The sequence below is a fragment of the Scylla paramamosain genome, chromosome 16, assembly GCF_035594125.1.
Source record: "Scylla paramamosain isolate STU-SP2022 chromosome 16, ASM3559412v1, whole genome shotgun sequence".
Lineage (NCBI taxonomy): Eukaryota > Metazoa > Arthropoda > Malacostraca > Decapoda > Portunidae > Scylla > Scylla paramamosain.
The window spans coordinates 3302448-3327500 of record NC_087166.1 but is presented as its reverse complement, the minus strand read 5'-3'; the positions used below and the strand labels follow the sequence as shown (position 1 = coordinate 3327500).

The 25053-nt window shown below is 40.6% G+C and overlaps 1 protein-coding gene and 1 long non-coding RNA gene across 6 annotated transcripts in view; one reads left to right on the top strand and one right to left on the bottom strand.

The window, feature by feature from the left end:
• LOC135107896 (uncharacterized) overlaps window positions 1–2383 on the bottom strand; it is an 85611-nt gene extending 83228 nt beyond the window's left edge. The window contains exon 1 of the long non-coding RNA XR_010272042.1: window positions 2251–2383. This is a non-coding gene — a long non-coding RNA (uncharacterized LOC135107896). The remainder of the gene's footprint in view (window positions 1–2250) is intronic.
• The window catches only part of LOC135107895 (homeobox protein abdominal-A homolog), a 149305-nt gene that overhangs the window by 108961 nt on the left and 15291 nt on the right, over window positions 1–25053 (top strand). For all 5 annotated transcript variants that reach the window (XM_064018264.1, XM_064018266.1, XM_064018265.1 and 2 more), the window contains one exon: window positions 8965–9113. In XM_064018264.1, coding sequence (XP_063874334.1) covers window positions 8965–9113 — 149 coding nt within the window. The remainder of the gene's footprint in view (window positions 1–8964; window positions 9114–25053) is intronic.

Below are 25053 nucleotides of genomic sequence, written 5' to 3'. Positions count from 1 at the left end.
TCACTGGTGAAGGCGAGACGCTGCTGCCGTCACGGCCCCGCGCACTACGCCGCTAATATTATGCGGTGTTCAGAGTAACGGATATGTCGAGGATGTTATTATTTCCTTCGCCCACTGCGAGACGCAACAGGTCATTATGTGTGCTGATAATGACAATGGCATTGTCCTGATTGTCATCTCCCCTCCCCCTTCACTCATGGGATCCTTCTTCCCACTGCTATCGTTAAGTTGCTTTATTCTTGAAACACCACAAAGATGTTGCGTATTAATACCTGCAAGACCAGCACTTGCTGGTGAATTCTAACAAACATTTTTTTTATTCATTTTGTTTTATTATTACTCTTTTTCTTATGTAACACATGCAAACATATTACACTTCAGGTAAGGAGAGAATAGAACTGACATTTCAGTTAACTACTTTGTGTGTGTGTATGTGTGTGTGTGTGTGTGTGTGTGTGTGTGTGTGTGTGTGTCCAATTTCATATATAGCTGATATAACGAGTAATACTAGTGTTAAATTATCATTATTAAAGCAACAAAGTGCCTACAAAAAAGATCCTCCCCAATTAACCACATCCACAATGCATGCTTACGCACAGCCGCTGCACTGCATTAGACGGAGAAGACAACCAAGTTATCACACAGATATATTTATGTATGTAGTTACACAACAAACATTCCATACAGCAACATTCATTCATACAAGAGGATTTCCACATCCACATCCCTCCATCCATGTTTATCTACCCATGTTATTAATCATCCACATAGCTGAGCGGAGAGGTTTTAGTGAACTTGAATATTTAACTGCTGTATCTCTGGAGCTCATCACATACCAAGTAAAGTTAAGCTACAAAAAGAAAAAAAAATGACACTAATGATCTCCATCCAACATGTGTCCTGTTAAAGTTTTAATACAAACTTACCTTTAGTTTAATATGAAAATTATCATTAATGACATTTTGCCTGTAATTATTAGTGACAAAACAATCTGTCTACAATAATGAGTAACGCTAATGACATTTTCTCCTCTTCTTTCTAGTTATTCTCACTTTCTTTCCCCCTTTTCTTCTCCTTTCTTACAATTCCCCTCTTTTCAACAGCACAGCTTTCCTTATCGAGGTTGACACTGGAATAAACGATCGCTGTAATCTGCTATATACAGTTTACATCTACGAATGCTAAATATATTCTTTTATTATGAAAAAAAAAGTAACACCTGTGCTTAATTATACAGTTATTTACTTCAATTACTTCCACATCAAATCACGATCAATGATAGAAAAATTTCATGGTCACATGAAAAATAAATCCAATTTTGGGATGTTTTTCCGCTTGATACACACTGCTTGATAGTTATTTATAAATTTCTACATAAAAAAAAATATGAATGAGGTTTTAGTGTTGGTTTATTTATTTATTTATTTATCTATTTACCTATTTTATTTATTTATTTATTTATTTATTTAATGCTAGGAAAACCCGTTTTGGGTAGCGCTGTACGAGATTACATAGTTTTCTGTTAGAGATATTCTAGGGGAAGTTTTAGGCAGATGATATTGGTAAAGCTAAGACATTTATAGGTATTTGGCAAAAGGAAAATTTAATTCGAGCAAAAATCTGATGAGTTTATCATTGCCACTACTAAAATATTTCAAGATTTCGTAACAAATGAAACAACTGCAACTTTTTAATTAGTTTATAAACTCAAAAATAGTTCGATTTTAATTGTATGGCAACAAAAAAAAAAAAAGAATAAACATAACATGAAACCATATGAGTGAGCCAGAAAATGAAAACATAAATAATTCCACCATAATAACTACTCCTAACAACCCGGAAACGCCAGTAACAGCCTGAAAAACATCATATAGCTATCACACAGCATGGTGGTTAGGCAGAAACAACCTGTTACTCGGCGTGACCTGCCTGCCTCGCCCCTCTCCTCGTCTGCAGCTACACAGTACAAACGCCGCCGTCACGCTTACCACAGTTCCCACACGGGGCCGGAAGACTCGTCTCTCACTTACCTTACCATGGTCGCTGCCTGGGCGTGACGAAGGCGCTGAGATAAACGGCACACTCTATGAAGCACTCACATCCTCCAGCAATGTTTCCCGTCCACTTAACACACGCACATGCTCAAAGACGGAAACTTCGTACTGTGTAGTCTCGCCCCTTACTCCGGATAGTTCCTTCTCATGCAATGACACTTAACATGAAAATCATTGTCTTTGGGACGGGTCTCACCTTCATTTCACAACCGCTAGTAACAGGTGTGTTAGTATTGCCTCTTCAGTAGATGTGGCCACTCTCTGGAACTTAGGAAGGCTTTCAAAATGTGAGATAATCAGTCATCTACTCGAACACTTGACATGTCCGCTGTTCTCAAGGCCACTATAATAGGCTATGGGGTGGCTGGCCTTGATATATATATATATCCAGGTCATGCAAAAAACAATATAAACAACTATTTAGTATCATACCGTATGTTCACTGGTGATTGGTAGCACATTTTCAGATTTTTCAGTTGAAATAGAATTCGCAACATTTTTTATTGTTTCTTATGAATAAATACAATGGCTGACTAACTATTGTATAAAGAAACAACTACAACATAATACGTAAGTAAATAAACAAATACACCAGTATGTGTGCTGAAGGCTGTTGTTTTATGATATTAACAGAATAAAATAAAAGACAAACGAAGAATAATTTTTTTTTTATTGAATATATACATATCTTTACTCTGAATCAATTACATAAATCATTAAATATATCAGTTGGTAACCCATGCTCCTCGCCTACTCACGTGATCAGCTGATTCACAGACTCCATCCTCACCTACATTTAGCCATTTAATTAATCTTTATTTATTCATACATTTATTATGACATTCATATATTAACATTTTCTATAAGTCGAATAGGATTATTGTGAAAAGCTGCTTAGTGAATAAAATTCAAGAGGCATTTAGATACAGGAATTATCAAGCATACCAGCAATAGGCACGTTCTTTAACAGAAATTGCATGCGACTGTTTTGTTCAGCTGAAATAGGCTTCGTCTTAACAGGAAGAAAAAAAAAATGATTAGGATATTAACGCACCAGCAACAAACATCTCGGCAACTTGTCATCCCAAAGGTGCAGTGTTGTGTAGTTTTGCGGGGTCACGCAGCGAAGCTTACCTTTATAAATAGAGCTACGGAAGCGTCATTCATGAGCTACCTTATTCCAGATTGATATATAAGACATGCTAAATTGCATAATCTTCAAATTTTCCATTTACCTGTGTCAGGCAAATCAAAGCAACCGCAGAAGATACAAAAAAAGTCTCACCCATTACAAAGTGGTTCAGTGAAGCCAAACAATCTCTCCCTGCAGTAACCCAATCATTCCTTCCTACTGCAGCCTAACACTCTGCTTGCTACTGCCTACCTAAGTTACTGTATGGAGTTGTTGTTTATGAATTAACATAGACAGGATCAACTACGTAACACAGGAATTGCAAGAAACCATAAGTGTAGGACGACTGCAGTGAATCTGATTCCATCCAGCAACTCAACAGGGTCTTTCAGCTGCTTTTTATGTATGTGCGCAAGAATTTTTTTTTTTTTTTTTTTTTTTTACTCAAACAATTCGAAAGTAAATTTATAAGTGAACAAGATAAACGAACAGATAAAATATTTAAGTGCAGGCTGGAAGAAGTGATAATACCAGGATATCCAAAATAATGAGTGTTGATTACAAAAGCAGAAATGTTGTATTCATTACTATTCTCAGCACACACACACACACACACACACACAGCTTTATTCTTGTCCTCGTCCTTACCTACCATCTGCGCTGCACGTGTCCCGTGGCGTGACAAAGGCTTCACTTCCCCTTTGGTGTAAACTTTCTGTCCTCCCACATTAATGACAGTGGGAAAGTAGGAAATTCCCGTATTGCTCGTAATGTAGAACGTTTGGTTCTGGTACACTTACCTGTAAGAAGCAGGATATATTAACAAATAAGATGAATAAAAATTATGTAGTAATGATGATAATGATGATGATGCGAGCAATTACAATAACAATAGTAATAACAGTAATAAAAGTAAATAAATAAACAATAATAATAACAATAATAATAATAATAATAATGATAATAATAATAATAATAATAATAATAATAATAATAATAATAATAATAATAATAATAATAATAATAATGATAATAATAATAACACAAATAATGATATAATGATAAAATCAACAACAGCATCAGCAGCAACAACAAAAAACAACATCTAACAAATGATTATATAATTTTGAAGCTGCTATCGTACTTTTAAGACTTACTCCACACACACACACACACACACACACACACACACACACACACACACACACACACACCGGAAAAAAAAAATCATTGGTAGCAAAATACAACCCTTCATGGCTGCAAGCTCTATAAAAATAAACACAAACATACAACACATCATCACAAACTGCAAACTAAACATTACTCTGAATTTCGCCGAAAAGAAATATGAATACATGCTAGGATATAGAGGGGCTTTTCGAGTCAGTGTGTTGCATGATAGTCATTACTTGCCAACTCAACACCATCACGCCACACGATCCACAGCTGTTGTGCTCCACAAACAACACACATGCACCTATAACAACGAGGTGGAATAACTCGCATGGGACCGTTGTCGAAGATACAGAAAGTACACAATGATGTCACCTGCGTGACACACCTGGCCAAGCTGAACACCTGATGTTGCAGCAGCTTCCAATTTTTTCGAATTGTTCATGAATATATTGTCTGCGTTGCTATTTATTATCCAAATTATTATTATTTGGTTATAATACATATAACGAAATAATATATTATTATTTGATTATGATACAGAAACTATAAGTTCATAATCTTATTTTACATTAAATAACTAAATTGCAGGTGTTAGATACAACTATTTACTTACAATAACGTTTAGATGATAAACTTTTATTTGGTAGCTTTTTAACGATGTGATACGTCGTCATAAAAAGAAAGTACGGGAAGTGAAGCTTAGTAATATTCCGCAGAATGGTCATGCTAAAGGAATACTCGTCTCCTTGCCTTACTTTAGGACTTTAAAAAGACATCTATGCTTTAATGGTTATAAAGCGATGAAGATGACGCAGCGACCCCATGCACACTAATTATCAACTTCCGCCTAACACGTTCCCCTTTTCTTCCTTTTCCTTTTCCCTCTCATCCCCTTCATTCTCCTCTCCCTCCTCATCTCTTGACCCTCTTCCCACGTCCTCTTTTACCACTAGACCACCATTATCACTGCCACCTCGGTACTACCATACACCTTCCATTGTTATCATTATTACAATCGCAATGTCACAACCACCACAACCTCCTCCTTCTCCTCCTCCTCCTCCTCCTCCTCCTCCTCCTCCTCCTCCTCCTTCACCTCACTACTACTTCCTGCTCCTACCACTCCTGCTACTACTCCTGTTGGACCTCCTCTTCCTCCTCATCTTTCCCCTCCTCCTTCTCCTCCTTCTCATCCTACTCCTCCTCCTGCTCCTCCACATCTTCTTCTTTCTTTTCTTCTTCTTCTTCTTCTTCTTCTTCTTCTTCTTCTTCTTCTTCTTCTTCTTCTTCTTCTTCCCTCTCCTCCTCCTCTTCTTCGATTCTTGCTCCTACCTCAGTTTTCCCCTCCCCTCCTCCTCCTCCTCCTCCTCCTCCTCCTCCTGCTATTCAACCTAAGGCCTTATCTAATTTGCTTTACTAACTGCTACACATCCCATTATGGTCATCCTCTTTTCATCTTTTCTTCTTCGCCTTGCTCCGCTTCTTCCCCCTTCCTGTGTAAATATTTATATTTTCATAATTACTCTAGTGATGACATGTTACACAAAAATGAAGTGCATTTATCTGTTCCATGTTATTTGTTTGTTTTTATATATATTTTTTTTTAATCATTCATTTCCCCCGATGTATATATCAGTGTTTACATGTGTTTCCCTCTTTGCTTGTGTATTTTATTGCAATTTCTGTATCTTTCACCCAATTTACCTTTGAGACCAACTTTTATGTTACACTTAAATTCTCCAGAACATTGAATTATTTCCTCCTTTTCCTTATTACTTTGTGTACAATAACAACACAGCATATAAAAGATAGTATAAAAACCTGTTTTATTGACTTTTCCTCGTTCTCTCTCTCTCTCTCTCTCTCTCTCTCTCTCTCTCTCTCTCTCTCTGAGAAACTTCACATATATTTTTTTTTTCGAGCTATTAAGAATAAGTGTTGCTTTAAAATCAACTTATGTAGCTTTGTTTACAGCACAGAATTATGATGCTTTTGTGCTTTATTCACCCTTACGACACTTGAGTCTTGCTCGTTGAATTAGTATTTATGTCATCTTTTAGCGTGTATGTTTTGCGTGTGTATGTATGTGTGTGTGTGTGTGTGTGTGTGTGTGTGTGTGTGTGTGTGTGTGTGTGTGTGTGTGTGTGTGTGTGTGTGTGTGTGTGTGTGTGTGTGTGTGTGTGTGTGTGTGTGTGTGTGTGTGTGTGTGTGTGTGTGTGTGTGTGTGTTTTGCTCCCTTTAAATTTCCTAGTTTAGTCTTGCAGTGTATGTGGCATTATTACTTTATTTTACATATTGGTCTCCCTTTGATAAGTGTTGGTATGTTCTTATTGTTTAGTTCGTAGACTTTTTTTACTGACTTGCATTTGGTCCACAAACACTTTTGTTTTTATCCTTATAGTCTGATTGTTTAGTCACTTGTCATTTTGTAGTCTACCAGTCCATCCCTAGTCTCCTGCTCTTTCAACTATCTACCTGTCTGTCTGCCAATCTGTCTGATTATCTGTCTACCTATTAATCTATCTATTTATCTATTTATTTGTTTAGTTATCTATGAATTTACATTATCAATCAATCTGCCTATTTATCTATGTATCTACCCATCTATTAATCTGTCTATCTATCTATCTATCTATCTATCTCTTCATCTATCTACATGTCTGTCTGTCCATTTATTCAGTAATCTGTCTATCTATCCATCTGTTCCTCTACTACTTTATCTGCAAGCTGTCAGCCTTTCCCTCCTCACCTTGTTGCCTCCAATAGCTCATCACGTACGTACATCACACATTCACTGACACAAACAAAGTACAAGAAACACTAACATATACACCTGAACAAACCCATATAAACATGAAGCTCATCTCATAGACTTAAAACTTGAAAAAAAAAAAACCGCATCTGTGCATGACGTTCACTCAAGACTATCAATAACCTTCCAACGGTGTAGATCTTGTGCGCAGGTAAACCAACAGATTCTGTAACTTGTACCTGAAAACTATTACCTGGATTAACCTGTTTACGTCTGAATTAGATGCTCTCTCGAATAATGGTTGCTGTAGTTGTACTAGTGGTTCTTTTTATACAGGTCATGAGACTAACACCTTTCTTTACAGGCGACTTAGATGTAGTTTTTTTCTTTTTATTTATGGTTGAACACACTTCTTTTCATTTTATAATTTTTTTTTTTTTATTCCCTCCAGTGCCTTGTTTATCCTCATTCACCTACATCCAACAATCTCATATATTCACTCATTCATCCATTCTCTCTTTATATTTTCTTTTCCTTTAATGGTTGAAACATCCCTACTCACTTTACAATTACTTCCTTCGTTCTTTCTTAGGCCTTACTTTTTTCCAGTGTACTCTTGACTAATTAAGTATTCATTCATTGTCTTGTTCACTCATCCACTTTCTTTTTAGATATATTTTTTTTCTATTCTATGGTTAAAAATGCTGATATTAATTTCATAATTCCTTTTTTTTTTTTTTTTTTTGATACCTCAAAAATTGCGTTCTCCCTTCCACGTGTAGCCAGCCAGCTATTCACTCATTAACTCACTCCCTCACTCACCAACTCTCTCTCTTCCTACATTAACTGGTAGCGTGTCCTGTTCCTTCCTGCTCCTAAGTCAAGATGTTGCTTCCCACGGTCTTCCACCTTCCCTAATTCCTGTAATTTTGGCTGGCCGTCACCATTATCCTCCCCCACCCTCTCCACATGGCAGTCCTCAAACGCCGTCCCGCCACCAACATCAAACTCCACACCTCCACCTTGGTCGTATTTCTAGTATATAGTGCTTATAATTTACTGCAGCCCTAAGTAAGGTGAAGTCTACTCTTCCACTTTTCCAGTTGTTACTCCTTTACACTTGCTTCTTCCCTCCTTCAGTCAATAATGTACGTACTTCTTGTTTTCCTATGCTACATTAATCTCATATATACCAATACAAATAGTGAATGTCTCTAGTTACATAAATTCTTTGCGCCAGTGATATTTTCCCTCAACAAATCCATGATACTTATTCTTTGCTCATCTCATTTACATTTTCCTTTGTTATTCATGGAAAACTGCTTATTCACCTGTGACCAAAGTTGATCTTCAAAACGAAATTACAGATCCGCCCTCCTACCTCCAGTCCTACAATAGTACCCCCCCTCTCTCTCTCTCTCTCTCTCTCTCTCTCTCTCTCTCTCTCTCTTTCTCTACTGTGACCTTGGCTCCTAGACCCACACTTCCAGCTTTCTCCATTGAGCGTGCTTAATACCTTCCACACAATGATAACACGCATTCAACTTAGGATTAACGCCATAAAAGTTAAATTGTCGCGACCACCACAAGTACATCAAAGGAATGATAATAAGTACGACTTCCTCGGTAACTCACAACACCTTCACTTCCCGACCACAAGCTGGGTGAGTTTCTTCCCTTAATCACCACTTACCAACCCGTTTACTCCCCTCCTCCCGCCGGCTGACGTAGCAACACCACCACTACCACCACCACTACCACTACCACACCACCACTACCTCCATTACGGGTCCTCACCATGCCCTCAGCTACCTATAGCTCTCAATTCTCATACCGCCCCTGTCTTCCAGGTCCAAACGGCTGCCCCCGTCGGCGAGGGAGGCAGACATACACGCGTTTCCAAACCCTGGAGCTGGAGAAGGAGTTCCACTTCAACCATTACCTTACACGACGACGAAGGATAGAGATCGCCCACGCCCTATGCTTAACAGAGAGACAGGTGAACTTTGGTGACTCCTACTACTCACTCACCCCTCGCACCCTCTCTCTCACACTCCCCCCACCCGCTGGCTCAGGGATGGTACGGGGAAACTTCTTACTGCACAGCCAAGATTAGTTCCCACACGGAATGTCTAGGAGCTTACTTCCCCTCGACCATTAAGCTTACTCTAATGTAAATATCTTTTCCAGGGACAAGCACCATTAACTTAAACTGTATATAATAATTCTATTGTATATATATATTAACTTCTCTGTATATAATTATTCATATTATTCTGCATATTCTTATGATTTTTTATGGAGAAAAGTTGTCTTTAAATTGAAAGACAACAAAAGAAGTGAGATCATTGCATCATATCATTTATTTTAATTTTAAACGCGCCGGTCGGCATTTCCTCAGAGTATAAGAAGCAGAGTTTAAACGAATACCAGAAAAGCAAGATGCTCCATGAATCCTACTAAGAATTATTTTCCTGTGTTACAGAGTAGGAAATATACAAAAGTCGCGATGCATTTGCTGCGGCTAATAATTAATCCGAAGCAAAATTCTTATGCAGGTGAATCGACTCTAAGACTTCCATCCTGTTAAAAGAACTAAACCGTTGCATTTTAGTGCAGAAAGTAATCACAAAAGGCATGACGCACTCAGGCACTCCACAGTCCACCCTGCATGATTTCACTTCCATTTTTGGTCCGGGAATTTTCTTCACATCTCAGCATTACGACAAAATTGAATGATAAGATATCTTCGTTTGTATATGTGTGTGTGTGTGTGTGTGTGTGTGTGTGTGTGTGTGTAAGAGGCTTCACCACCCACATATTTCCACCCCCACTCCCTCATTCCACCGGTCTTCCTCTGTTCTCTTGAGGAAATCTGGTCCCTTTTGTGATGCCTGTTCCACGCCGGACGATGAGGTGGGTGATAAAAGAAAGGATACCTATTACATGAGATCCATATCGCGTTCCATAAGCAGGTTGTGCAACTGAGTGTGAGGCAGTGTGCTCTGTGCTTAGCCTGGCCCGACGAGGAATGAGGACCTTAAACTTTTTAGTGCTAGTTGGTTGATTGCACCTGGTAACGTCTGACGAGGCTGGCTCCCCCCCCCCCCGCCTCCTCGTCCCCCCTGCTCCTCTCTCTCTCTCTCTCTCTCTCTCTCTCTCTCTCTCTCTCTCTCTCTCTCTCTCTCTCTCTCTCTCTCTCTCTCTCTCGGCGCCAAATCATGTCTCGTGAGTTTGTACGTCAACCATTGCAGTCCACAGGAAGGAGGTCATTAATGTGTAGAAAACAGGTTAATTCCCACTTATTAGAGGCCTAAATGTGGGGTATAAACACAGCCAAGGTGAATGAGGGTTCGACTGAGCTACGGTAATGAGACCGTATGGGGGCGCCGCCACAGGTATATTTATCGTGTGTGCGTGACGTAGTGCTGGCTTAGGCCCACTCCTCTTCCCTAGCTCCCTCCCTCCCTAACCTTCCCTTCCTCTCCCTTTTTCCATCCTATGATCTATAACTTTCTTCTCTTCCTTCTCCTTCTCTGAAACAACAAACCACTTTATCTCTCTCTCTCTCTCTCTCTCTCTCTCTCTCTCTCTCTCTCTCTCTCTCTCTCTCTCTCTCTCTTGCTTCTTCGCCTTCTCTGTATATCGTTCCCCACCATTCTTACCATCTTTACCATCCCCTTCTTCACATCACCCTCTCTCTCCCTCCCTTACTCCTCCTCTTCCTCCTGCTCCCTTCTTCTCCTCCTCCGTATATCGTCCCCACCATCCCCACCATCACCCTCTCCTTCACATCACCCTCTCCCTCTTTTACCTTTCCTTCTCCTCCTGCTCCTCCTCCTCCCACACCCACCATCTGGCCGCCGTCCGCTTGGGTTTCCCTGTCTCACTGGACCACGATTTTACTTACGATATGTGAATCAAAACAGGAAAGCCATAAAATAAATTGTCGGACCATAATTCTGCTGAATATATAATGATAATTCGAGCGAGGTGTTGCGTATTTTTCGCCTCATTGGATGAAACGGTTCGTGTTGATCGTAAAGTGTGAGCGTAGGAATGTTTAAGTCTTTTTAAAAATGATGAATACGTAACTGAATAAGCTACGTACATGGAAACGTATATGTCCTGCTTCCCTTTATTTTCTTCTCTCTCTCTCTCTCTCTCTCTCTCTCTCTCTCTCTCTCTCTCTCTCTCTCTCTCTCTCTCTCTCTCTCTCTCTCGCGACCACCGTCTACACGCACACACAAAAGCACTCACATTTTCCTGCGCGCAAGCGCTCTCTCTCTCTCTCTCTCTCTCTCTCTCTCTCTCTCTCTCTCTCTCTCTCTCTCTCTCTCTCTCTCTCTCTCCTTTCCCTTCTCTGCTAACATCCACAGGCATGACGGTACAAAGCATCTCAGTTTGAAACAAACAGATCGTTAATTACCCAACACCGCCCGTAATTGGCCCGAAGTCCAGCTACTAATGACCGCTCGGCTGTGAGGGACATGAGGCAGGAAATGTAGCCAGAGATGAGTGGGCATTTAAGTGGTGCTTTCCACATACTAAGTCTCCCAGACAGCCTTTCCCGGATGTCCTGACCAGAGCAGTTTAAGCTAAATTCTAGATGAAAGATTTTATTTTAAACTTACAACATGGGGGGTCGCGGGAAGGAAAAAAAGTGGGGGAATGAAATTACTTTTAATGTGTATGCCGTAATGTGTCGTGAAGACGGACGTGAATTCAGGTTTTACAAAGCTTCCCGTGAAAGGAAGGTGCAGGCTTTATGACCGAGGGACATAAAGCCTAGCAGTACATGGGGTCAGGGCTCACCTCTTCGTCAGCAGAAATGGTGAGCAGCGAACGAAGATGCGGAAATTGCCTCGCCTGAATGATGTTAATAATGACGTGCTATTACATTTCTTTCTCTCTCGCGGAAAGTTGTAGTCGCCATTAAGAACCAGCTGGCAGCATACATCGATATGTTTTTATGTCACCTCTGTTTACATGAGTTAGCTTAGCCTTAATAAGTGTCCTGCGCCGCGTCCCTGGTGGAGGCGAGTGTTAGGGACGCGGGTGTCCTTGTGAGAGGATGTGGGAGTTACCTTGAAGGGCAAGTTTAAGGTTTCATCTCATAATTATTGTCAAGGAATGTTACCTTTATAAATTTATTCTCTTTCACATTGCTACTCTGCTCCATTGCACTTCATCTTCTGAATTGGCTATTTATTCATACGTGCCTTATTTCAATTGGACGTGTCATTACTTTACGGAGAGAGTGCAGCTTGTAAATATGTAAACATAAAACAAAGGAATCTGAGCCACAGTCTCCTTAGTTAAAAGGCAACAAAGGTCGAGGATCAGGGTGGTCAATTTTTCGCCATAAAATATTTCCACAGTCTATAAGAAAAAAAAAAAGAGTGAGTCGTGTGGGGGTGCGAAGGGCAAGGATTGCAAGGAGTGACCTCCCCCGCCACACCCACACTACACAACACACGCACACACACACACACACACACACACACGCACGCACACACACATACACACTCACACACACACACACACACACACACACACACACACACACACACACACAGAAACACGCGCACATCACCAAACAGGATGACCCACCCAAGCTGCTTATAGGGTAGAAAGCTGTTCTCTCCCCAGAAGTTGTTTCTCGGTCAGCAAGCAGGTCCGTGGCAGCGCTCGCTCAAGGCTGCTAGAGAGATTATTGTCATGTATTTTTTTTTTCTTTTCTTTTATTGATATGAGTGCATGTCGGTTTTGTCAGGTTACTGTTATACTTTGTTCCCTTCCTGGTTCGCTTTCCGTTACTTGTCACCGATGCTCACATAAATCATCTAGACAGGTCCGTCACATGTCTCACTAAATGTATGAAATATGTGTGACCTAGAAAGTTATCTCCGTGTTGAATCAGAAAAAAAAAAAAGTAAAAAATAGGATGCGGTGAATAAATTTCATTGAGTTCAAGAGCAAGTAATTGGTATATATCTACCCTCGAAAGCAAGTGAAAAGTTTCTATTAAGTTTCTTCACTATTCATAATTAGTACATGAGTGAGTCAAAATGCACACCTTCTCCATGATGAATTGTATTACCCATGCTGGCCATGATAGAGTGAGGCACAGCACTCTCAACCTTAGAGGGCCAGATATGAAACTGCTCGCGATCAGTATAGAAGATGAGAATCTGAACCACCAACAACTTTACAACTTTCTCGATCTTTCATAATGTGTCTATTAAAAAGACAGGAGATACACCAACAAACAGGCAGACAGACAGAAAGAGAAAATGCTTAGCGTCATGGCACACAGACCAACTGGAAGGCGGAATGAAGCCGCATTCCAATGAAGAAATCCTTACTCATCTTAACCAGACATTCGTGTCTTTCTTCATGGAAAACTTGCGCATTAAATTACGAGAAACACCATTTTTTTTTCTATACTTTACGTCGGCAACCCTTCCTTTTGTGGTGTAGTGAAGGCACTTTGCCCTTGAAGAGCGGTGTGTGTGTGTGTGTGTGTGTGTGTGTGTGTGTGTGTGTGTGTGTGTGTGTGTGTGTGTGTGTGTGTGTGTGCGTGTGTGTGTGTGTGTGTGTGTGTGTGTGTGTGTGTGTTTGTGTGGCGGCAATAAGAGGAATAGTAAGCGGCAGGCGTTGGCAAGGACAAGTCGCAGAGAAACTGGTTGTGTTGTTTAAGTCAAGAGCCATAAATATTAAATGCATATAACTTGAACAATATTAGTAGTCCATATATATATATATATATATATATATATATATATATATATATATATATATATATATATATATATATATATATATATATATATATATATATATATATATATATATATATAAAGAGAGAGAGAGAGAGAGAGAGAGAGAGAGAGAGAGAGAGAGAGAGAGAGAGAGAGAGAGAGAGAGAGAGAGAGAGAGAGAGAGAGAGAGAGAGAGAGAGACGGTAACATTTGTCAAACACATAGAGCTATGTAAAGAGAAAAGAAAAAAGGTGGGTTATAAATAGTTGTCAGTGTTGCAATTACCACTTTAAAATCTTTTATTCTGTTAATTACCCATAAATTATACAAACTCTGCTGTAAAAATTATCAGTGAATATCAGTACACGAGACTCATTTGCTTCTGAAGTAGGATGAGTAATAGATGTAATAGCTTAGGTCGAGCATTTGCAAGGGAGCTTTATCACCAGACGAGCACGTAATTGTAATTGCAGGTTATGTCCGTTACTTTATGATATAGCAGAAGCATTTTTATTGTCCCTACAGTTTAAAGGCTATAATGTCACGGCCTCCTCAGTTATTTAGAGGAATTATAGCCTGGACATTATATTATTTAACCTCAGATCAAAATAAATTAAATCTTGCCTAAGCTAAATAATCATTATATAATTCAATATCTATCTTCTATACAAACATTACACTACAATAAATTTCCTGGAAGTTCATCCGACCGAAGAAAAAAAAAAAAAGGAATAAAAAGCAGTCATGACATGAGAGAGAAATTTCCGGTCTCTGTCTCTCTCCGAGATTTACGACAAACGATAAAAGTAACAATATTCTCCAAAGTCACTGTGTCAAAGGCAAATTTTACAAAATTATTGCCCCCTTCACCAAGGGTCGTCTACACCAGCAAAAATAATAAAAACATCAAATAGCACGGTGTCTATGGCTATAGTGTTGACATAAGGGGTGTGTGGCCACATAACTCAGGCGACGGGGCGCGTATGCAGACCCAAGTGTCGCCCGAGCAATAACATGAATCGTTATAGATCGTAAAAAGATCTCGGGTTGTGCTTGACGTTGCCCATATTGCTCATAAAACTCCCGAAGCGGCGAGGATGATACGGCAGCTCCCGCCGGGGACGTCACCCCCAAATACACGCTGTCACGCAGATATAGACACGTCGAGAAGAGATGACGCCTTGCCTACCAGTACCTTTCCCTCTTTTTGCCTCCAGACAGAGGGAGGGAAGTGACGAGTCCTCTTGCCGGAAACTTGCGTTTTCTTCCTCAATTGCAAGGTTCCAGTTTCGTCCATTTTGGCATTTTCCGTTTTCGTCCATATCGATCATGGGAACAGGAAGTTAGTGTTGCTGATGTACTCCGACGCCCAGTAAAAATATAAGCAGTGCGGCTTCTAATCACCTGCCGATATTACCATAAAAATGCATTCTGTTGTCCACCATGTACAGTACGTCTGATGTATATCATTATATGCATATGAGTAGTGGATATAATATACATGAAAACTCCCTATGATGCTTAAAATGCAAACCTGTCAAGACGTGAAAATGCGACGCTATTTTCCAATCGAATTTAACTCAGCACCTATTTAATGCCCTTCCAGTCTCTCTCTCTCTCTCTCTCTCTCTCTCTCTCTCTCTCTCTCTCTCTCTCTCTCTCTCTCTCTCTCTCTCTCTCTCTCTCTCTCTCAGGAAACAAGCACGGCCAATAATTCCGGAAGCCGTTCTTGTTGAAAACCGGGCGGTGCTTCCCTCGTTGCGGCTCGAGCACCACTACGCTTCCTCCGCTGCCTTAGACGACCACGAAACAAATCCCATAAACATCACAAGGTTATAAGCTCGCGTGTAAGAGTCATGTTCATTGCCGCCGGAGACTATCATTCGTAAACTTGTTCCTCCGGCGTGTTATAATTGAATATGAGAAACATTTGTAGACAGTCGACAGGAGAGCGGCTGGAAAGAAAAGTGAGATGAGGAAAGGGGAAAAAAAAGTCAGAGAGGATTAGGTAAATGCCTTTTTCTTTAAACTGAGTTGGAAGAGGTGCCTTATGGGACTACACCGCCTTCCACGTAGATATCCTTGGGAGAGAAATTTTCGAGGTATAAAATTAATTGCCTTTTGTGGAAATAGGAAAGTGTTTGCACTAAAGGGCTCCAGCTGTAGCAGGCTCAAGGTCTAAGAGAAAAAGTGGAAATAAGACGGTGATGAGTTTAGACAGTTCCCAGAAGTGATAATCCGTAGGCGGAGGCAGGTGACCCCGACGCAATGACCGTCTTTCGCTCTCTTACTCTCCACCCAATGAAGCTACGGACTAGTCGAGCTGCCTTGCTTCTCACTGATCGCCATTGTTGTTGTCTTCTTATCCCACGAGCAAATGCACGACCGTCTGAATGTGTGTGTGTGTGTGTGTGTGTGTGTGTGTTGCTATCCTTCTCTCCTGAGTGGCGTCCCGCACCGCGCCGCCCTAACCACCGAGACCAGGATACATACATCAACACAACTTCCCGTCCCTGTTATTTATATGTTCTTTTTTCTTCGGTCGTGGGATCATTAGTACATTTTTTGGAAGATTTTTACCAGTTCTCTTATTTCTTTCCCATATATTTACAGCGAGCGAGGCCTTCTTCGTGATGCCCTCTTATCCTTTTAATCTTAAATTGCAATTGTAAATAACACCCTTGCGCGTAACATTGATCAGGCATACTTTGGTGCCGAAGGATGATGCCAGCCATTACCTTTGTATCTCGATATCAGACAAAGAGGTGATAGAATAATGAGTTAAGTGTCGACAATCAGGGAACCATTGATACCATAAATACTAACACGCAATTCCACTTACTTTACATTTGCAAGTCGTTTGAAGCGCTTAATTCCGCGGCCTCCCGTACTTTCCTCTCACAACGGTAAGTCATAAATAAAACCACTTGTGGGGGCTGCTTAGGACCGCCCCACTAATATATGCGAGCAAAAAAGAAGAAAGGAAAAACTGAGGTGGTTGGTATTATTATAGTCAGCTGACACGCATGAAATAGAAGAACAGTAGCAGGTGTTGTGAGTCACAAAAACAATGACGACTATTGGATCTCTGGCACAATATGGATGACGAAAAGGAAACATGTCTAGAAAATCAAACGTGAAATATGAAAGCGTATTTGCAGTTGTTTACTATGTCTTTCTCATTCTTTACGGCACTATAATGCACACAAATACATAAAAAGATGTACAATAATAATAATAATAATAATAATAATAATAATAATAATAATAATAATAATAACAATAATAAGCTTTTAAAGATTCAGACATGATAAATAAACATTATGGTCGATGATCAATTCTATAAATCCAAATGCGCCGCCACCATTGTTCTATTTGCCTGTCTGTATGTGTGTAACTCTCTCTCTCTCTCTCTCTCTCTCTCTCTCTCTCTCTCTCTCTCTCTCTCTCTCTCTCTCTCTCTCTCTCTCTGATATGTATTTTCTCGAGTGGAGGTTTCACAATTTCATGAGTTACGAGTTTCGTCACATTCCTTACTTCACAACCTCCGCCACCAATATAACTTTCCATCACCGCCGCCGCCGCCACCACTACCACATCCTCCTCCTCCTCCTCCTCCTTCTCCTCCTCTTCCCTCCTATTCTTCCTTCTCTTATCCCCCCTCCTCCTCCCCTTTTCTCTCATTCCTTCTTCTATTTCTCTAGTTCCTCTTCCTCGTGCTCTCGTGTCCTCTCTCTCTCTCTCTCTCTCTCTCTCTCTCTCTCTCTCTCTCTCTCTCTCTCTCTCTCTCTCTCTCTCTCTCTCTCTCTCTCTCTCTCTCTTTTGTGTTTCTCTTATTCCTTCCGTACCATCTCTTTTTCTCCTGTTTCACCTCCTCCTCCTCCTTCTCCTCCTCCTTCTCCTCCTCCTCCTCCTCCTCCTCCTCCTCCTCCTCCTCCTCCTCCTCCTCCTCCTCCTCTTCACAATTTCCTACTTACTCCCGACCCACCACTGACCTCCATTGCCTTCCTTATTAGTTTCTCACAATCTTTAACTTTTGTTCACATTTATTCTCTTATATACACTCGGTTTTCTTTGGCTTACTATTCTCAACCAGTTGTTCGCTCACATCTACCTACTTCCACCACCACCACAACCACTACCACCATCTCCTCCTCCTCCTCCTCCTCCTCCTCCTATTCTCCCACCACCATCACCACCATCACCTTCTCCTACTCCTCCTCCTCCTCTGTCTTTTCCTCCTCCTCCTCTTCAGACGAACCCCGCCAGGCATGTACACGTGGTCACCATAAAGACTAAAATTATATATCTTTTGCCTCACCCCTCGCCCGTCCCGCCTCGCGCCTCCCTCCCTTCCTCCCCAGCCGGCACCTGGCAGGGGAAGTCTGGGCCAAGAAAGGTCGATCTGATGAACGTGGGAACGAACTTAGATTTTTTTGGCCAATCACTGCCTATTTTTTATCACCTAACATTTGTATTCATGAATTTATATTTGCGAAGGTGAAGTGATAATTGTTTTTTCTTTGAAAGCTCATAAAATCTGTTAGGATTTTATATCCTGTTTATCTAAATCGTGCAACTTATTTTCTATTAAGTGCTACTTAAACACATAATTCGCCATCACTTCCTCCAACTCCACCTCCTCCTGCTGTTCTTCAACTTGTTTTCTTTCCCATTTACCAATTTCAGTGTCTTTCTCATCTTTCTCCTCATTTTCTTAACATTGTTCCTCTTGGACTCCCTCCATCGCATACACCTCAGCCTCTCCTGCTTTCCTCCATCATCCTTATTCTCCTCAGCCGTAATAAATTTCTCTTGAAAAAACACCTTCGCCGTGTAACCACCTATTAGAAACGCGCTCTTCCCCAGGCAACCAATAAGACGGGGCAATTAGACAATTTAGGAGCAGTTGCCAGTGAGGTGACCATTTGATGGGCTTTGACTGTTGAGATGATTAGTTCACCACACAACGTCTTGCAATGAAGAGGAAATACTGAAATGGACATGGTATTGCTTTAAAGATGATATACCAGGTCAGGCTGCAGCGAGGAGTGTGACGGGAATGTGACGTTGTGATGCCACGTGATCATATTCTCATTTCAACTTGCAATTTATGTTCATCCTCTTTATGACAGAAAAAAAAAATGTTATATGCATACAAAAATGGAGAATATTCCTCCCTTATATCCACAATTAATTCAATATTTGCATTACGCTCGTGCTGAAACAACAAACTGTACTTCTGTTAATTGTCCGTGATTGTTTTATAAACTTTGATTTCTATTTATTCGTTGACACCGAGGTAAAAAGGGCAAGTCTAAAAAGGCGACTTTAATAAATATGAATTTTTTGTTTTGACTCGAAGGCGCATAATGTCAAAAATGCGAACAAAACATGCGATAAATATTCATAATCTGACTTAAAATGCCTCGTAATTAAAGTGTCGACATCATCAACAGCATAATTTGCATCATGTTTAACAGTATCAACGTCAGCATTAACTTTGCATCACTGACTTTAATTTGTTACTGCTGTTGTTGTTGTTGAACAGTAGGCACCTGACAAATAATAGCGACAATAAATGATAAGTAAATTACATGTTAACTAACTTCTGTCGTAAATTTACTAACGACGCCCACCAAAAAAAAAAAATACAAAAATGTAATGGCACATTTAGTAATTGTTTATCATCAGAATTAAGTGAAGGTAATCAGACGTGTTTTATTTACCAAGTTACGGGTTCCATGGCCCTTAAATACAGGTAGGGGAGAGGGACATTATACGGGTATACGTATATATAAAATCATCTACACGTGCGTTTACTAATTAGTATATTTAAGACGGAATAAGTGTACGTCTGGGATGCCTGATCATAGTGGTTAGCTTGCAAGACAGAAGTTCTCCAATCACACCACTGCAAGACCAAGCTTCTCTTTGCAAATTGCAGTCTAGGGTGATGCATAAAGAGGGAGATTACACCCCCGTTTTCATTTATCAAGTCTCGTTATCGGCTGTCTCCACGAGAAAATGATATATAAATTGTAATCAACATTGCAAGGTTATTTTGTGGGCAGTGCTATCAGAGACGCCACCCTGTTGAGCGGCCAGTTTATTGTGACAACCGAGCTATTAATCCAACATTAAGAACATATATTTTCTGGATTCTCACTATACATTAAGCCGCCAAATCCTTCGCGAAGCACAGACCAGTTTGAGATACTTCGTGGTTACTACCTAATTTGACAAGAAAAATGCAATTACCTCCCAAAATATGACTTTTACCTCCATTACTCACTGCAACTGATAAACTGCGTCGGTGCTTTGGGAAAATTGAAGAAATTTACGAAGCTATGGATAATTATCTCTTGGTCTCTGCTAATAAGTATACTACAAATATAAATAAATAACTTAATTCAGAAAGAAGTGGAGAAAGTTTATGAGTAAGAGACAATGGCAATGTTCATCATTCGTCACTGTCTTAAAGTTGCTGGCGCTGTTCGGTGGTGGAGAGTTGTGAAGAGAAGCAGTACTGGATTTAGTGGCTGTGAGATGGGCCACGTGTTTTGCATATCCTGAGGGCGCCAGGATTGCCATGGCGTTGCTTTGTACATGAATTTATTAGAGTTCGCCACTGAGACGATATTTTCTAGACTATTGGTACGTCTAAAAACAACGAAACCACACACACACACACACACACACACACCAAGATAATCCTTCCTCTCTCCTTTCCGTCCTTCGGCCAACACCTCGGCAGAGAGGCGGGGGAGGAGTAATAAGAGGGAACAAAGGGCCGCGGTGGGGCTCCCTCACGACACTCCCCGGCCTCGCCTCCCCAGTGCACCATAACGGGCTCAGGACTCTCCCGCTGAGGTCTTAGGACTCGATGCACTCGCCCATCTCTGTCTGGTCGGGTTTTGGGGGACATAACCTGCTAAGCCACACTTTGCTGGCAACATAATACACCCTAATGTTGATACGTGAACGAGTTTTCTAGGTCAGGTAGCCACTGCATCTATTGTAGTACAGGTCCTGGCCAGTCCAGCTGACAAACAGTGACAGTGGCACTCTAACAGTCACGCTGTATCTGTACTACAGAACATCACAGTTTACTGTCTCTCTTTCTCATGGTAAGTGGTCGAGACGTAAAAAGGAGAGCGCCTCGTGCTGTACACAAGTGAAAATTTGGTCCCTTTGTAATCCGGGTCCGCCAGCTCGTAAACAGCAAATATATAGCAAGACGGTACGAATGATCAGGTCCCGTCAAGGCTGAATGACAAGTTAACAATTAGCCGGCAAGAGACCTAAAGGCATCCATCATATTCCTTTCTACACCACTGCTCCATGAGGTGACTCATACAGTGAGTTTGTATTCTGCCTCTGAGCTACCTACGTATCACCAGTGGGGAGGACACAAGACAATGGGCCCTCAACGCCGCAGGCATCAAACGCGTGGCTCCTCTACGTGAAAAAATGTTTCTGCTCGACTCACGTGCACACACAGTTATGGACTCACAACAGTCTTACTCTACCATCAATATATATATATATATATATATATATATATATATATATATATATATATATATATATATATATATATATATATATATATATATATATATATATATATATATATATATATATATATATATATATATATATATATATATATATATTCATTTATTTATTAACTTACACACACACACACACACACACGTATACAGTGTGAAACTAGCGATCGAGGAAGATTCATTATAAATACTAGAATCTGAAAGGGAAGGTGTTCTACTGAGATTGGTCGGATGCCATTTGCAACCCCACAATGAAGAATTTGCCCTGCATTTACCTTTAATGAGATTTTATTTTGAGAATATTTTTGAACACCAATCAAAATTATGCAAATGTGCGAGGGCTTCTGCCGACCCTAGCTGGTCTGGAATACCAACTTGTGGGTCTATCAATTCTCTAGAGAGAGCGAGGTGCTGAAGGCCCTTCTCTCCAACACCAAGCCGCGTCACGAGTTTGACTCTTGCGCCCACTGGTACTGAAGCCTCATTTTCCTCGTCATTGAAAGCCTATTGAGCGTTATATAATCGCTTTATAGAGGCCACTATTGCCAATTTTGTCAAGTATTTCGCTGTTAATACCACTGAAAGGCCGAATTATACCCACGGCTCCATTATCGTTGTCCCCTGATTGCAGCTGCTATGAGTTATGCTCGTGCACACGTATAAAATTGTCAGGCTCGGCAATACTGGAGGCCCGCTACAAACGTTTGACAAGCACTATCAGTCATCGCTGTGCGCCACATTGGTGAATAGCGGCGAGGTATTGACGGAGCTGCGGCGTCACCACCGCTGCGGCCGCCACGGAGTTGCCGCGGACACTAATATTTCGCGGCGATGAACGCTTATTGCGCGGACCAGTCGATGTTTTCTTTCTGTCCGCATCTTGCCGGTGAGTTATGGCGTAGTGATGCATTACAGTAATGGTCTGAATCCTGCTTTTCGTCTGCTGGATGTAGCGGGGGAAGGGGTGGAGGAGTTAATACCTTTCACTATTTATTTGCGTTTTTTTATCGGCATCTACTTCTTTGTAATAATGCAACTGAAATTTAGGAATTTATGGAAAACCATCCTTTCGTTAAAACCATCAAAGCTATTTTATGTTAGAAATGTGTTAAAATTGCGTCTGTAAATATTTGTATCAATAAATTTGAGAAATTTGACAGTACATTAACATGGTTATAAAAGTGACAATTGCAGCTCTTGGAAAGAAGTAGCTCTTTCCTTCATGCACACGAGAATGTTGTAAAAATCTTTCGAGCTTAGATGATAAATTCTCATTGATTTTCTGTTCTTTCATCACAACGACAAATCTTTTCCTTTTAAATCGCTTATCATCTCTGCTGGCGACAATAAAAGATGTGTCTATTAATATTAGAAAGTAATGATAACAACACTCAGGAACTAGCAATTCCCCAGCAAGGTAGTGCACCTCCTCTCTGATATACTCGTGTCAATTCTATCACGTCATTTCTTCATGCCATGTAGGATATTTTGACAGTCTCTTAACAACACATTTTGCTCACCACATTGCAGTACTTGTGCAGATGTTTTCAAATCAATTAAGTATCACACCGGATTGTTTGTTTGTTAATGGTCATTTCTATTCATTATTTGTTTGCTGACTACTTCTAACACTTAATTGGTAAGCAATTTGCTTTTTTCTCTGAGTATAAAACAAACATTTTCTACATGCTATCAGCCTTTTAACGCTAACACTAATCACAAAGCAAAACTGAAGTCAATAAATATTTTGGCATATTTAGTGGCTTTACACACTCGAAAATAAACACGTGTTCACTTTGGTGATTATATTTTACACGCTGCCTCGCCATCAGACTCACCAAGAGTCTTCATAGCAGACCCAGTCACTCAAATAACGTTATGAATAATTTTGATCTCCACTTTTTTTGTCCTTATGAAGACTCGGTAACGGAACGATGCAGGAAGAGCAGGAGGAGGAGGAGGAGGAGGAGGAGGAGGAGGAGGAGGAGGAGGAGGAGGAGGAGGAGGAGGAGGAGGAGGAGAAGGAGGAGAAGGAAGAGGAGGAGGAGGAGGAGAAGGAGGAGGCAAAGACTATCACCCAGCAGGACTACGACTTTCACCTCCTGACTCAGAATTATAGGCCGGGCTGGCTTGAGAAGACTGGTTCCTCAGCCCCTCCCTGCTTGCTCCCTCTCTCTTCCTCCCTCTTGCCCTCCTGACATGACACTCACACATCTCTGTCTTACTTTTTTTTTCTTTTTTTTTTCATTATTGCCCTTTTCTTTTTTTTACCTCCTAATCACATTTCTTCGGTTCATCTTCTGCTGCCTCTGAATGTATAGTTTCTAGAATTTTTCCCACGTCCATGCTTTCTTTTATTCATAACTTAATGACATTTACTGTATTGTCTTTTGATTATTGCTTTCTCCACAGACCATGACTAAAATTTCACTTCAGAAACACCAAAACTATTTTAGCTTAGTGTAAGCTGTAGCGAAATTCTTATTAAATTCAGGCAGAAGTTGATTATAGACAGTTATTATGACATCAGTTGGTGCTTTGTTAGGTGCTGCTGTAATCGTCACTGATAATTGTATATAAGGTCATTTTATAAAAACAATGATAGAAAGAAAGAGAACCGCAATAAGATGTTCCACTAGTCACGTTACTTCTTCAGAATCAGTCGCCGGTTTGGAGTTTCCAAGTTTCAGGGACAGACAGGAAAGAGACTCTCCAGGTGAGGGTCCACGTGGCCCTGCCAGGACAGGTATTACAGGCAGGTGTTGAGGGCAGGTGTTGGGAGGAGAGCTAACCGCCGTGATGGAGATTGGCTGAGGGAGAGAAGCTGCAACGTTTACTATTGGGTAACTTCAGCAAGCCGCGACATCAAAGTGCAAAAAAAAAAAATAAATATTTCATAGCGAAATTACAAAGAGGGCACTAAAAAGAATAATGTTCTGGTTTATTTCACGATATTTTTTTCAGGGGATGTGGGGATCGGATAGGAGAAAACGTCTAAGTCTGACAAAAAAGTGTGTGAAGTCTATCTTTGCTATTATAAGAACAAAGAGACCACGGGTTTTTTACAACACTTTTTTTCTTCTTTGATTTATTAGCTACACAGCCAGTTAATGTTTTTTTTTTCTGCATGCCCTCAGGTGATGCCTCAAAAAGTTGTTCTGCGAGTCAGAGCCAAGAAAATATTAAGGTATCCATGGATGAAAAAAGAAAGAAAAAAGAAAAAAAACTCAAATCATGCTTTACCGAGCCAACCTTTCTGTGCACACTGTAAGCTTTATATTAGCTACTGCTGTATTAAGATATTGTTCTGCATACATCTTCAGAATAAACCATGAAGCAAACTCCATCAACAAATACAGTCGAGTAAATACAATACGCCAATACTTTACAACAGAAGTAACGGTTTGCGAGATCCAAGCAAAAATGCACCATTAACTGACTTCGTTAACAAGATTACATTTCCCACACATCATGATAAAGGAATAGGTGTAGATGGTGAGGGTGCGGTTGTGTGGAAGGGAGGTGAGGCGGCGTGTCCGTCCCTCCCGCTCCCTTCCTCACCGCGGGCTGCCACACCTTCCCCACCTCGCTTTCACAACAC